The sequence below is a fragment of the Carassius gibelio genome, chromosome B25, assembly GCF_023724105.1.
Source record: "Carassius gibelio isolate Cgi1373 ecotype wild population from Czech Republic chromosome B25, carGib1.2-hapl.c, whole genome shotgun sequence".
Taxonomy (NCBI): Eukaryota; Metazoa; Chordata; class Actinopteri; order Cypriniformes; family Cyprinidae; genus Carassius; species Carassius gibelio.
In genome coordinates, this window is record NC_068420.1 from 20,349,285 (window position 1) to 20,364,889 (window position 15,605).

The 15,605-nt window shown below is 37.3% G+C and overlaps 1 protein-coding gene across 1 annotated transcript; it reads left to right on the forward strand.

Moving 5' to 3' along the window:
- The first annotated feature begins 4,862 nt into the window (after positions 1 to 4,862).
- On the forward strand, positions 4,863 to 14,895 carry LOC128013715 (AFG3-like protein 1). The gene is made up of 16 exons (XM_052596870.1): positions 4,863 to 5,096; positions 5,746 to 5,836; positions 5,914 to 6,005; positions 6,545 to 6,694; positions 6,883 to 6,957; positions 7,034 to 7,158; positions 8,940 to 9,210; positions 9,289 to 9,426; positions 9,513 to 9,666; positions 9,866 to 9,973; positions 11,524 to 11,649; positions 11,872 to 11,982; positions 12,185 to 12,300; positions 12,598 to 12,798; positions 13,183 to 13,377; positions 14,234 to 14,895. Exons 1-16 carry the CDS (start codon positions 4,980 to 4,982, stop codon positions 14,456 to 14,458), a joined length of 2,295 nt encoding a protein of 764 aa, XP_052452830.1. The 5' UTR covers positions 4,863 to 4,979; the 3' UTR covers positions 14,459 to 14,895.
- The last annotated feature ends 710 nt before the right edge of the window (positions 14,896 to 15,605 follow it).

The window sequence follows — 15,605 nt, forward strand, 5'->3', positions numbered from 1 at the left end:
ATCAGCCATCCAACAGTTCTGTTGAAAATCAACGAGTCACTGAATCAGTCATCCAACAGTTCTATTGAAAATCAACGAATCACTGAATCAGTCATCCAACAGTTCTGTTCAAAATCAACGAGTCGTTGACTGTTCAAAATCAACAAGTCACTGAATCAGTCATCCAATAGTTCTGTTCAAAATCAACGAGTCGTTGACTGTTCAAAATCAACGAGTCACTGAATCAGTCATCCAACAGTTCTGTTCAAAATCAACGACTCGTTGAATCAGTCGTCCAACAGTTCTGTTCAAAATCAACGAGTCACTGAATCAGTCGTCCAACAGTTCTGTTCAAAATCAACGAGTCATTGAATCAGTCGTCCAACAGTTCTGTTCAAAATCAACGAGTCACTGAATCAGTCATCCAACAGTTCTGTTCAAAATCAACGAGTCACTGAATCAGTCATCCAACAGTTCTGTTCAAAATCAACGAGTCACTGAATCAGTCATCCAACTGTTCTGTTCGAAATCAACGAGTCACTGAATCAGTCATCCAACAGTTCTGTTTGAAATCAACGAGTCACTGAATCAGTCATCCAACAGTTCTGTTCAAAATCAACAAGTCACTGAATCAGTCATCCAACAGTTCTGTTCAAAATCAACGAGTCACTGAATCAGTCATCCAACAGTTCTGTTCAAAATCAATGAGTCACTGAATCAGTCATCCAACAGTTCTGTTCAAAATCAACGAGTCACTGAATCAGTCATCCAACAGTTCTGTTCAAAATCAACGAGTTGTTGAATCAGTCATCCAACAGTTCTGTTCAAAATCAATGAGTCGTTGACTGTTCAAAATCAACGAGTCACTGAATCAGTCATCCAACAGTTCTGTTCAAAATCAACGAGTCGTTGAATCAGTCATCCAACAGTTCTGTTCAAAATCAACGAGTCGTTGAATCAGTCATCCAACAGTTCTGTTCAAAATCAACGAGTCGTTGAATCAGTCATCCAACAGTTCTGTTCAAAATCAACGAGTCGTTGAATCAGTCATCCAACAGTTCTGTTCAAAATCAACGAGTCACTGAATCAGTCATCCAACAGTTCCGTTCGAAATCAACGAGTCACTGAATCAGTCATCCAACAGTTCTGTTCAAAATCAACGAGTCGCTGAATCAGTCGTCCAACAGTTCTGTTCGGAATCAACGAGTCACTGAATCAATCATCCAACAGTTCTGTTCGAAATCAACGAGTCACTGAATCAGTCATCCAACAGTTCTGTTCAAAACCAATGAGTCGTTGAATTATTCATCCAACAGATCTGTTCCAAATCAAAGCCGCTGAATCAGTCATCCAACAGTTCTGTTCAAAATCAACGAGTCACTGAATCAGTCATCCAACAGTTCTGCAACAGGTTATGCATTATGTTTTTGTTTCTGTTGGGAAGTATAATGAACCGAATGTAGTAGAGAGTTATTGCTGGCCCACTGTGGCCCGCGGTTTTCTGTCATCTCCAGTCTCGCTGCTCACACCGGGGTGAGTTCACTGCTCTGTTATAGATAAGAGAAGAACATAGTTGCATGTCAAGTCAAATAGTCACTGTGGCAACCTGATATTGCAATCAGTCTTGGGTGATCCAATCACAAGTGGACACTGCACTAAATACACAGTGCATTTGCAATTTGCTGGGTGTGGACCAGGAAGAGTTTTTATCTGCAATAGAAGATATGTCAATTGTGAAGAGTTTCATTGAATCAGGACCATAACCAAAGTTTGCTTTAATGTTGCTGTTGCTGTGACTGTCTTTGTGATGTTAATAAAGGTCAGTTGCTGGTGACAACACCATTTACACTGATGAGGCTGCTGGATGCTCGGTGCTTCCTGTTCCTGAGACTGTGTCACCTGGTGCTGGATGTTTTGACCAGTGTTTTAGCGCTTTACCTCTCTGTGAAGATGTCCATATCCTGAAGCACTTCCAGAAGGTGGTCTCTGGAGAGGAGAGGTCCTCATGCCCCAGGCAGATCATCGCAGTGGGAAGCCTCTGGAGCGCTGGGATTGAGGCTCTGGTCAAAGAACATCATCATAACCGTGATGGAGGAGGCAGCTCTGTACGGCAGGGTACATCAGCTCAGTCTTCATAAACAGAGTTATTTCTCTACCGCCCTCTACTGAGATTTAATTCTTAACATTAAAGAATGATCTCACAAGAGGTTGCCCATTTTTTTACTGGCAGTGAAAATGTTTGCTAGTTGAGATTATGGAAGTATTTTGAACCACTAATGCTCTAAGACTTCTGATGGATTTGACTGTAACGCACACCTGTTGTTCAGGCTGTGGTCAACACTGCTGTCTTCACACTGAAAGCTCATGAAGATGTGACGGATCAGTTGGACTTTGTCATAGATCAGTGGAGAAAGGACAACGGCCGTGGAACGCAATGTGACATTTCAGCTGTCTTAAGGTTTCGCTGTTTTTGTTATTTGTTTCTTTCCAGGTAATAATTTAAGTGACCAAAGCAGACATTTCGTTGGTTAGCCAAAAAAAAAAAAAAAAAAGTTTCTTTATATAAAAAAATCTTCCCTTTAGGTTTGGAGAACATTCCCTTATGTTTTATCTTATATATGTAAATTATCAGTGTATAGAAGCTTTATTCTTTATTTATTATTTGGTAAACATAAGCCATAAATCTCATTAAAAAACTAGTTAATTATTAAAAGAATATAGAAAAACAATTAATACAAAGTAACCCAAAATGTTTTAGTCAAATTACCAAATTATTTTTAAGTTATTGCAAATAATAAGGTTATCACATACAAAAACTCCATTTATTGTTCTGGAAAGCTTGGTTTATGGTTTTAGAAATATAACCTAAAAATAATCATTAGAGATCATTCAGAATATGCTTTTAATAGGTTGTTTAAAAAAATCAGTTGGCAAATTCTGGGAAGGTTTGTTTAGGTTATAAATAGTGGTCGACCGATATATCGCCAAGGCTGATATTTGGCATTTTTCAAATATCGACATGGGCCGAAAAGGTTTTCTGCTTTGTCGATGTATTCGAGGTGGGACTTTTATTTTGACGGCCCTTAGAGCGGTAGCTCCTCGCTCAAGAGCTTCGGCTTCTGCAGGTGTCTGCTTCATCGTAGTACAAAAGCACCCTGACTCTGGCACTGTCATGGTTCGTCTTAAAAACATGTAAAATACATGGTTTTTGGCTTTATGATATTTACGATGTGAAAAACATCTGGAATTCAGTCATCAAAAAGGAATCTGGAATCTTGTAAAAATGTGGAATTTTATTTTTTTAACCACAGAAATGGTTATTTAAATATGAAGTCTTCATCAAATGGGAATGTTCTGCATTTCTACACATGCTCCAGCACAACCGACAGAAGTGGTGTTTTTCAGCTGTGAATAACAGTCAAAAAATATTTTAATTCACAGTAAAGCTACAATAATCCTCACCCACTGAGCACTTTATTTGACAAAAATACAGGTAAGGGAATTAAAAATTAACGGGAAAAATACTTTCCAGTTACTATTTTATGGCACAGAATAGCTTTTCTAAATATGTTCTTGTATGTTTTGAGATCTTGTCAGATTTTTATTTTAATAGCACAAAATATTAATCCTGGACCTTTTGACTGTCACAGTTTCCCTTCTACTAGCGGTTGACTGTAAATGTTTCTTCAAAAGGTTTTGGATCTGTTCATAAAGTCGGTGACTGTGTACTCTGGCCCCATCGTGAGTCAGAAAGATGATGGTTATGAGACTCTCGCTGGTCAAATGATCGCACACGACTCTATTGAGAGACGCTGTGTTGTGGAAGTGCTGAAGGGAGAATTATATGCCGTTCAAGAGAAGAATATCTATAACCGGTAATCTCTCAGATGTCCTTTAGTGCATGGGACACTTTACATATACATCATCAAACCTTTTATGTATGTTTACATGCGGTACCTTTCAGATGTTCGATTTTTTTTTTTTTTTTTTTATTATGAACTTATTAGGGTGGATACACGCCCCCTATTGAAGGAACTAACAACGTGCTTAAATTAAATAAAGAGTAAAGAAATAATAGATCTGTGTCTTCATTTTGAGATTAGTCTCTGTTTTTGTCTACGAGATTACTTCTAGCCTATAGAAAATAATATAATATGATATATGTAGATGTGGGTTATTATATTTAGCTAACATATATGTCAGAACAAGTCAAACGTTGAGATAAAACACATATTCATTTATATATTTAAACAATTATAATATATATTTGCTATATCGAGGACTAGAGGATAGCAGTTTTCAATCTACAGCAGCATATTGTGTAATTAGGTTAGAAAAATGCATCTTCTCATTTGAGTTTCGTCAGATTATCTGAGGACAATGTGTAGGTTTTAAACTGTTCAAATGGTCTTTTTAGTCTTCAGTTATCTAAGAAAAGATGTTTGGTGTTGTACTTGTGCGGCTGATAGTCATTTGTAGTTTGCGTATTATTTAATACTTTATAGAGATTTTTGTGTGGTAAATTTTCAACTGTGTAAATATGATAAATATGTGAAGAGCTTGCTGTTCAAGTTTGTAATTTGAGAGTTCAATTAAAAAGCAGCGAAAAGAGACGACATCCACGTAATTTACGCAACCAATGAGATCCTTAGAATCGGTTGCGGGGCGGGGTTTGCGCTTGAAAAAGTCACGCCCTCATGACCCAAAGTCGCCTTTTACTGCCTGTTCAAAAGCTTAATTACAATTTCTCGATGGATATGAATTACTAAAAATAAGAATAACCTACAAAACATTTTTAATACATAAGATTACTTATTTAAACATAAAAAATAATTTTCAAAGCGAAAGGAAATTGGAAGTTTCTATCAGGCGTCACGCAGAGGCGGCCTGCGGGGACCTGCTGGTGTAAATGTCATTCAGAGCAGCAGTTACTCAACTCATGGAGAGCGCTTGAGAGAGACTCTTGTGTTGTGAGGGACTCGGGCTGAAGTGTGAGGCTCATGGCAGGACTGCTCTCCGCCGCCGCTGCTGCCGCTGCTGTGCGCCGAGGACCCGGAGCTTTACTGCGTCTCCACACCCGAGCTGCTGCTGCTGCTGCTGCTGCGAGACATCAGAGGGTGAGAGAGAGAGAGAGAGACATGTGTTTATATTTCATCATCTCATATCAGTTTAAATAACTGTGTGTGATAATCTCTTGGTCTGTTTGTCGTGTGTATGAGTGAATGTGTGTATTTAGATATAATGTAAAATGTTATTCATCTGTCAGATACAGTTTCCGGACGTGTTTTTGTTATGATGTAACCATAGACTGTGTATAAACATGATGTAACGCATCTTTGTTATGAAATAATAAATAACTGTCGTGATCAGTAAGCTCTGGTTATACAGTGGGGACCAAACTAGTATTTTCAGAAGCTAAAAATGGTTTTAAGTCAGTTATTAGTAGTTAATATGAGTTCACTGACTGGATGATGATCAAATCAGATCTCTGTGTGGAGCACTGGCTGCTGTCAGACCAAATCCAACCGGATTATTACATTTAATGCAAAAAAGTAATGTTTGGAAATGTAAACTGATATTTACTACTGACACACTACAGCAAAAGATAGAAATAGCTGACTTAAACCCATGTTTTAGTTGCTGAAAACACTAGTGTAACACCCACTGATCTATAATATATAAAAACATATATATAGATCAGTGGTAACACCACTTCATGTTTCAAGTGTGATTCATAATTCAGCTCATAGTTCCTCTCCTTCTCAGTTTTTAGCCCTGAACCGGCTCAGACCGGGATCATCCGTTGGGAAGCATTACACATTCCCGCTCTTGTCTTACTCCACCGACGCACCTAAAGGTAAGATACATCACCAGATGTGTGGCAGTGTTTGTTTTCGCTTGATCGTAATATATAAACCGTCATATATCTCTCAGATGGTAAAGCAAGCGGACCGGAGCATCGTCCGGGAGGAAGAGGAGGAGGAGGAGGAAGAGGGAGGAAAGACTGGAAGAGTCGACTATTACAGGTGAACATCAAAACGCCATTCATGTTTCACCCAAAAATCTAAAGAAATGGTTTTAGGATCATTCAATTGTGGCATTGTTTTCATGACGTTTAAACCCACTTTCCAGTTTCCTGTAACAAACTGCATGATCTTTGTAAGATTTTAATTCTTTGTATTTTTTATTTTTGGAATTAGGGCTAGTGCTTTCAAATGATAAATCCCATCCAAAATAACATATGTGTCAACACGGTGTATACTAATACAAACACGTGCATGTATAAATTTAAGAAACCTGTTATGTTTATAAAGTTAATATATTTATATATAATATAAAATATAAGAGTATAAATATGTATTGTGTGTATGTATGCGTGTATATATATATATATATATATATACGTAAAGATAGAACAGGATTCATAATTGGCCTTTATTTATAATTTCTGTTAAGGTCATGTTTTTTTTATATGCGTGTATATATCCTAGTGAAAAAATCAGAAAGACGTGTTTTAGCACTATTGCAGTAAGATTGCGTCGTGTGTGTTTAATATGTCCCTCAGGGAGACGTACCGTGGGACGATAAGGATTTCCGCTATATTCTGATCACGATGGGAGGCGTTGCGTCCGTCCTGCTGTACCTGTACCTCCGAGATCCGGGCCGAGAGATTACCTGGAAGGATTTCGTCCATCGGTACCTGGACAGAGGACTGGTGAGAACAACACCTGTGATCTACAGGAGAGCGCATCTGAGTGGAGAACGTAGCTTCTCAATAATCTACAGACATGTGGAGAACGTTGTGTGTCTTTTACTCGATAATGAAAACATTTCAAAGGTCTTCAAGGGTCACAGCACACAGTGAAGTGCTATTGTGTCATTTTTAGTCATCTTTTTTCTCAGGTTGAGCGGTTAGAGGTGGTGAACAAACAGTTTGTCCGGGTCATCCTGGTCCCCGGGGCCGACAGCTCTGAAGGAGTGAGTCACAATCATTCGCTGTGCAGAAGCTCAAGTGTTTGTGGGATGGCACTAATATGTTTCTGTGTGCCTTCAGAGCTACGTGTGGTTTAACATCGGCAGTGTGGACACGTTTGAGAGGAATCTGGAGGCTGCTCATTATGAGCTGGGTCTGGAGCCGTCCCATAGAGCAGCGGTGGTCTACACCTCCGAAAGCGACGGGTGACTCTTCTGTTTTATAGCTTATTTTGATTTTACATGCATGCATACATAATACTACTGTTCAAACGACTGGGGTAAGATTTAAAAAAAAAGTTTTTAAAGTATCTTTTGCTCACCAATTCTGATTTTATTCGATGAATGGCATGCATTTTTTTCAGGAATCTCTGCTGAATAGAAAGTTCACACGAACAGAATTTATTTGAAATATACTTTTTAAAAAATATGTTATTAAAAGTCTTTAATGTAAATTAAAAATGAAATAAAAACATAATGACTCCAAAGCTTTGAACAGTGTAGAATATAATGTTTATTAACGTATAAAATGTAATATTTTTTTAATTGCTCTTAACTGTTATTTCTATTTTATTTAAATATCTTTTGCATTTTCTGTAATCAACACTAGAGCCTGACCTATATATTATTTAGCCGATATGAACCTGTCACCGATATATCGGTATCGGCAAAAATGCAGCAGATATGTATTTTTTTTACAGAACATAACACAGAATAACTGCTTCTGAATGGTGTAATCACGTAGTTTGTCCAGCAGAGCGCGCTCTATTGTTTGTTTCTGGTGACCGAGGTCAGTGTAGTGTAGAGATGAGCGCATGAGCACATACTTCACCCGAGTCCTTTATCCACACACCACCCACCCACACCTATATTTGATCGTCACATTACAGTGATAATAATTCTTAGTTTTGCATGATGATATGATGAATGGATGGTTGATTTTAACAGCAGATTCAGTGACGTTAGAGACTAGAGCTGATTTATGGTTTATACAGAACTCATGCTCATTACATCAGTCACATAAATCAGACTCTTAGCTACTCTTCACACTTTGAGATTACTCTGAGGTCAAATACAGATTTAAAACCATAACATGTACTTTAATAGCGTTGATACTTTTTTTGAAATTAAAACTTTGCTTATTTGTGACTGGAAACACTGGCGTCTAACATTACTTTGGGGGAAAGAAATATATAATAAAGCATAAACATACAAACAAATAGGAAATGAAATCGTTATCGAATAAGCATGAGCCCTATTCTGTGTCCCAAACTCCTGAAACATTGGGGTCTCATATTTTCGAGCAGTCAAAGCAATTTGGGAAAGAAATCAACAAAATCTGTATGTGTGAAAATATTCAGTGTAACCCTCGTTGTAATCGCTAACATGTTGATAAGTAACTAATCACATGTTTTTACTTGCATACTAATCGCATCCAAAGTAAGTTTTTGTTTAGATAATATATGTAATATGAAAAATTTGTTTATAAATTAAATATTTGTATATAATATAAATATAGTAAACATAATGTTTGTGAAATATTTTCTTGTATGCGATTAATCGTTTATAATATGTCGAATTATCGCCAGCACTAATTTAAACACATTTTCATCAGTTCCATTCATATAAAGTAAAATAGCAGAAGATCTTAACATTAAATGCTAAGCTTAGCACAAGATGAAGGTGATCGCTAACATGACATTAATAAGTAATTCAATATTAATAACTTACAATATCGAGTAAAAACACAAACCAACTCTATCAACTGTGAACTGTTATCTGATTTTGTCCGTGATTTATTTCTCATGGGTTTGACAACCGTGTGCTGCACAATGATCTGTCATTTTTGAAAATCCATTGGTTTGTTGTGAGTATTGATTCCAAGGTGGCAGAAGTACTGCTGTTTCTAGAGCCGTAAACCACTAAATAATTATTAAACCTAACTAATCTAAATATATTTATGCTACTATATCTTCCTCTTCCTCCAGGTCTTTTCTGATGAGCTTCATTCCCACCCTGCTTTTAATTGGCTTCTTGCTTTTCACTCTGCGACGTGGGCCAATGGGAGGAGGGATGGGCGGAGGAAGGGGCGGGCCCTTCAGCATGAGCGAATCAACCGCCAAGATGATGAAGGACAATATAGACATCAAGTTTAAAGATGTGGCTGGATGCGAAGAAGCCAAGGTGGAGATCATGGAGTTTGTTAATTTCCTAAAGAACCCACAACAGTACCTGGATTTGGGTGCTAAGATCCCTAAGGTACGACCTTTCGGAAGGAAAACAAGTGGAGATTATTGGCAGAACGTTATTAGTAATTAATGTTGTGTGGTTCTTCAGGGTGCTGTGCTGTCCGGTCCTCCGGGGACAGGTAAAACGCTAATCGCTAAAGCTACTGCTGGAGAGGCAAACGTTCCCTTCATCACAGTCAACGGTTCAGAGTTTCTGGAGATGTTTGTTGGAGTTGGTCCAGCCAGAGTAAGTCTGAAGCAGTGTGCTGTTGATTTCCAATGATTGCAATCAAGTATTTTTGACCTGTAATTTACTTTTCTTTTCTTTATTAGGTAAGAGACATGTTTGCTATGGCGAGGAAGAACGCCCCATGCATCCTCTTCATTGATGAGATTGATGCTGTGGGGAGGAAACGGGGCGGAGGGAATTTCGGTGGGCAGAGTGAACAAGAAAACACACTCAATCAGCTGTTGGTGGAAATGGACGGTAAGCAGTCCGACGTTTGATTAAGAGGTCATAGGAGATATTAAATGAGTGGAAATTACTTGTATTGAAAGTCATGGAACTTATGGAAAACTCTTGTGGTTTAATTTGTGTGCATGATGTTAAGATCTTGATTTGTATTCAGTCTGAAAAATCCTTTGAAGATGCCAAATAGCCATTATAAATATTTTTGATTTTACAGGTTTCAATACAAGTACAAATGTTGTAGTTCTGGCCGGTACGAACAGGCCGGATGTCCTCGACCCTGCATTGATGCGACCGGGGAGGTTTGACAGACAGATTTATTTGGGTAAGAACTTTGCCCTTCAATTCAGTCTCACAGAATGTATATAATATTTAGTGATCAAGCGAAATATGACATCAGGGGTTTTCAACTAAAACTGCTTGAGGTCCAGTAATGAACATTTTATAACCTGCACAAATAAAATTTAAATCATTGGAAAAAGCATCTATTCAGATTCAGGTTTTCACAAAAACAAAAGATTTATAAAATGATAAACATCACATTTCAGCCTTTAAACCACTTTTTTTTTTATTTTAAGAGAATTGAGTCAAAAGTATCAATTATTTTATTAATCACCTAACATAAATATATTTTAATGTCGTAATTGTTTACATTTTTATAATGTGTTGTCTTCTTGTCAATCCACCAGTTCACATTTATGACACTGCATGTTTGCTGCTTAAAAACATTGATTGATTTTCACATTGGTCTTTGACAAGAACAGCAGACAAGCTGTTTGAAAATGCAAATTCATTCTCTTCCAGCAGGTGGCACTTTCAGACCGGCAGAAATATAGCATTTCACCAATAACAGCATGACACAAAGCAGTGTCAATATTTATTTATTAATGCTCAATATTTATTCAATGAAATCATAGCCTTTTGAAGTTCAGTCACAATTCCTTTCTGTCTTTCCCCAAATGTAAGACCTCCTGAAATCATAATTAAGACTTTCTTGTACCATTTCAGACTTTTTAAGGACCTGTCAACATTCTTAATTTTTGTTAATTACATTTATTTTTTAACTCCCTAAGTTTCATCTGTCTGCACACTGCTGTCTGCTCTCTTCACTGCACTCACAATTGCACCCAATCAACTTCTGAGCTGACATTGATGTGCTTGCTGTTAATTAGCCAGTTGGAGACCCCAGTATTACATCATTCGATGCTTGGTAAACTTTTCTGTTTAGCCAGTAATTATCAGAAGTGTGTCCTTTATTTTGACAGCACCAGGACCTTTATTTTGACATGCACTGAGAATATCAGCACCTGAATGCAGATAAACAGGAGCTCCAATTATCAGTCTTTAGTAGTTTACTGTCTTTAACAGTTCGGTCTTAATAAATTGTCAAACTAAGTATAAGAAATTGTATTGTAGTCTTTGAATTTCTATTATTATTCGTACTAGAAAGGTGAACATAATAATACTTTATCCTATATTGTCACATTTATATCATGATAACAGGTCTTAGAATATCTAATAAATGCTTAATTTTACCTAATCTTCATAAAGAGATTACATTCCAGAGTGCACTGTCGGTTACCGTTTATAATTAACTATTTCTTTATTTGTTAAAAAACAATACTGTATTAGAATCAAGATTTTGGTATCTAAAGGATAAGTCTGTTTATTTCTTAGGTTTACAAAATGTAAGTAAATTTTTTTGTCATATTTAATTTTTTTTTTAATTTTTTTTGGTAAATATATTATGAAAATTAATTGCAGCAAGTGCTATTTGTCTTTCAAACGAAGTTGACCACCAATAATATTCATGTCTAGTGTGCTTAGGAAAAAACTTTTCTACAGTCTAAGGTTTGTATTCTGTCAATCCTTCAGGACCTCCTGATATTAAAGGTCGAGCATCCATATTCAAAGTGCATCTCAGGCCACTCAAACTGGACCCAAATCTGGACCGTGATGCCATTGCGAGGAAGATGGCAGCTGCTACGCCTGGATTCACTGGTGAGTGAGCATTGATTTAGTTAGACACTCCTTTTCCTTTTAAACAGAATAAAAGTGCAAGCTATAGCAGAAAAATTATAAGTTGTATGATAATTATATACTTGAAAATTCATGTGTGAGCGCAGGCTGGTGTAGCTGGTATGATAATTAAGTAATCATAAGCGCAGACATAATATTGCTGTGTTATTGCTATATAAAGACCCTAATTTTTCTCTCCTCCAGGTGCTGATATTGCAAATGTCTGTAATGAAGCAGCTCTCATTGCTGCTAGACATCTGAATGAATACATCAATGTTAAGCACTTTGAGCAGGCCATCGACAGAGTCATTGGAGGTAAACAGAGGAGCTTAGAATTGCAGCATATTCTACAAACGTCCTACTAACAACGATGTACATGTTAAGATCTGTAAGTCTTATTAGTGGTGTCATCAGTAACCGGTGTAGTACCTCAGGGCTCAGTCCTGGGTCCCATTCCTTTTTTTATGTAAAAAATACATTTCTTAGTCATTCCATATTTTGTGCTCTCATGTTACAGGTCTGGAGAAGAAGACTCAGGTTTTACAACCCACTGAGAAAAAGACTGTAGCCTATCATGAAGCAGGGCATGCTGTAGTGGGCTGGTTTCTCCAACATGCTGACCCATTGCTCAAGGTGATATTTTGCAAAAGATTTTTTAAATCCCTTTTACGTAACTTAACCAAATTAGGTAAATGACAAATATTTTAGCTTCAAAAGAGAAAACATTCTCTTTGTCATGGTCTTTGCTTAAAAAAAAAAAGCTAAAAAAGCTAATAATGAACAAGGGACAAAACTGACTATGTATAAACTATGAGCATCGTGTTACACCACCAGGATTTGCATTGTAGCTGTATAGTTCAGTTTAAATCGAGTCATTCATCTGTGAATTATTTTATTGAAATGTAGTGGATTTATTTACTCATTCCCCAGGTTTCCATAATTCCACGAGGGAAAGGTTTGGGCTATGCACAGTACCTTCCAAAAGAGCAGTATTTATATACACGGGAGCAGCTTTTCGACAGGATGTGTATGATGCTTGGTGGGCGCGTGGCCGAGCAGGTGTTTTTTGGAAGGATCACGACTGGGGCTCACGACGACCTTAAGAAGGTCACACAGTCAGCATATGCTCAGGTAGAGAGATTGTGTTTGCTTTGTATCATACGTTCAGTGGTTCGGTGTGCTACAGCATTTGCTATAAAGATATGGCAACATTATACACTAATTTAAAATGTTCAATTTCATTTAGCAAAAGTTTTTATCCAAATGTACAATACTTACAGGAACAATCCATTTTGGAGCTGAAACTAATAATTATTTTGTTAATCTGCTAACAATCTGTTAAAGTGATTCTTCGACTATTCTGGCAATTAATGCAGTGATAAATCAACATAGTGGTGATAGCCCATCGATTGCTTCTTGAGGCATCCAACCTATAACTTTATGATTACAAGCCAGATCTTTGGCATATATTAACTTTATTTGACAATTTTGACTTCCTCTACTTTTCTGTTGTAGATTGTTCAGTTTGGCATGAGTGAGAAAGTGGGGCAGGTGTCATTTGACCTGCCCCGGCAGGGTGAGATGGTTCTGGAGAAGCCCTACAGCGAGTCTACGGCAGAACTCATTGACGAGGAAGTCCGAGATCTAGTCGACCGGGCCTTCAAGAGAACACTGGAACTCGTCACTGAGAAACACGAGCAGGTGGAAATGGTGAGAACAACCAACAGCTTGATATTACTTTATCCTGGAACACAGTGGTGCCTCTTTGCTTGGATTCATAGCTTCAAATAGCGTGGAATCTAGCTGCCATTACAACAGCCCTCAAAGTCATCCCAGAGATGCCAGAATTAGTGACCTGCGGAGTGCCTCAGGGTTCAGTCCTTGGTCACATTCTTCTACAAATAAATCAAAGTAGTTGTGTAATTTTGAACAGTTTTGTTGAAGTCACTCAGCTTTACCTCAAATCAAAGTTTTAAGTTTATAATTTGAGATCCATATCTCTGATTTGAGTGAAGCTAAACTTTCAAAGGACTTTTACACTGAACTTAACAAGGGGTTATTGTCATTCTAAACCCTGCTTTAAATCCTGAATAAAGGAACATTTCATGCTTGTAATTTAGAAGTTGCATCGCTTTTTACCTAGGGTTAGGGCTGGCAATGCTTTTGCAGTGTTAACCTTGCATTGCAGTGGCAAACTTGAACTGTGTGAAACTAGATGCTTAGCAACAGACATCCAGTTGCATTCCTCATATTCACATGCTTTGCAAAGTGATAGGAACACAGCATGTAAACAGTCTATTCAGGGGTTTGAGAGGAAAATTGTCAAATGGTGATGGAAAACACATAAGTTTCATTGGAGAGTTTAATTCTTAAGTCCATTCAGGGGAAAAAACTTGAATGCACTGTGTGAAACGTCTGCTTATCAATACATAGGATGAATTGTAAACCTTGGGAAAATTGAGCAGTGTAAAACATGAAGCAAAATAACCCAGGATTTAGAATGAACCCGTGTTAAATATTTCATATAGCTTAGTTAATGCAAATATGCATTTGTTTTTGTGAATAGGTTGGGAAGCGCTTGCTGGAAAAAGAAGTTCTAGACAAAGCTGATATGATCGAGCTGCTGGGGCCCAGGCCATTTGAGGAGAAGTCCACATATGAGGAGTTTGTGGAGGGCACTGGAAGCTTTGAGGAAGATACAAGTCTTCCTGAAGGGTTGAAGGACTGGAATCAAGAGAGAGGAGAAACCCAGGAAGAACCTCCAGCTTCACAGGAAAAACAGGCTGCTTAAAATAAAGACAGTCCTTGAAATAATTTCCACCTGCCTCTGACACTTGCCTTACTGTGGAAACTCAGTGGGAAATCAGAGTCGTCTTGGCTTAAAAGAGTAAGATTGTGAATTTTGTTGGTATTTGCATTTCACTTCCCTTGTTAAGATAAAGCAGGGACATTTTACTGAATTTGAAATGCCTTAATCTGTCCGTTATGTCGGCAAACTTTAACACCCAAGACCTTGAACTCTTTATGCCAGATCAACAACTTAAAAAATATCTTATTAGATATTTTTTATCTTTCAGTTTCTGCCATTATATCATAAACTCAATTCTATCCTTTTTTATTCTCTCTTCCTCTTAATAGAAGAAATGTATATGTGTACAACTTTCATTTGTGTTCTAAGAAAAAAAAATTGAAAGTGAAATTTAGATTATTTAATTAAATTAAATTAAAGGAGTTGTTTCATACATTGTTTTTCACAGTCTACTTATAATTTAAGTCAAGGTTTCTGGCACACACACACAAGAAGTGACGATTTATACTTTCATGACCAATTTTCATCTTATATCTGACTCTTAGAATTAATTGGGTCATTTTTGCAGCTTGAAACTCGGTGCGTCCTAGTATACATACTTATGAATTCACCACTTCTCCATGGTTATATTTACAGTTTCTAATCCGTAGAAAGGGCTAAAACCTTTTCTAGCACTTACAATTTTTATATATTGTATTTCTAGGCACCATACAGTATACACTGACATCAGCAGAAGTAGGGCATAGCTAGATGATTTATCATACTTCCTCTTCCAAGCATTCGGTTCTTCAGGGACGTTCCCATTTTAGATGGAAGAGAGTTAGCCAAGAACCGTCCAGAATCAGTGCTATCCAAAAAAATAATGACAATACTTTAAGCTACAAATCTTATTATTTGTGGTTGTTAAATTATGAATGCGTATAAAAGACCAGTTTATTGTTGTGGATATTATTTACAAAAGGCATCTCATCTCCTCAGACAAAAGCACTGCTTATTGGAGAGTTCTTTATCCGAAAAGCGAACCTTTTGAGTTGCATACCACGTGTATCATGCTTTGGTGTCTGCATGACCAGTGCTGTCCATATAATCTATTAAATTAAATTGTACCATGCTGTCTCTATTTAGAGCT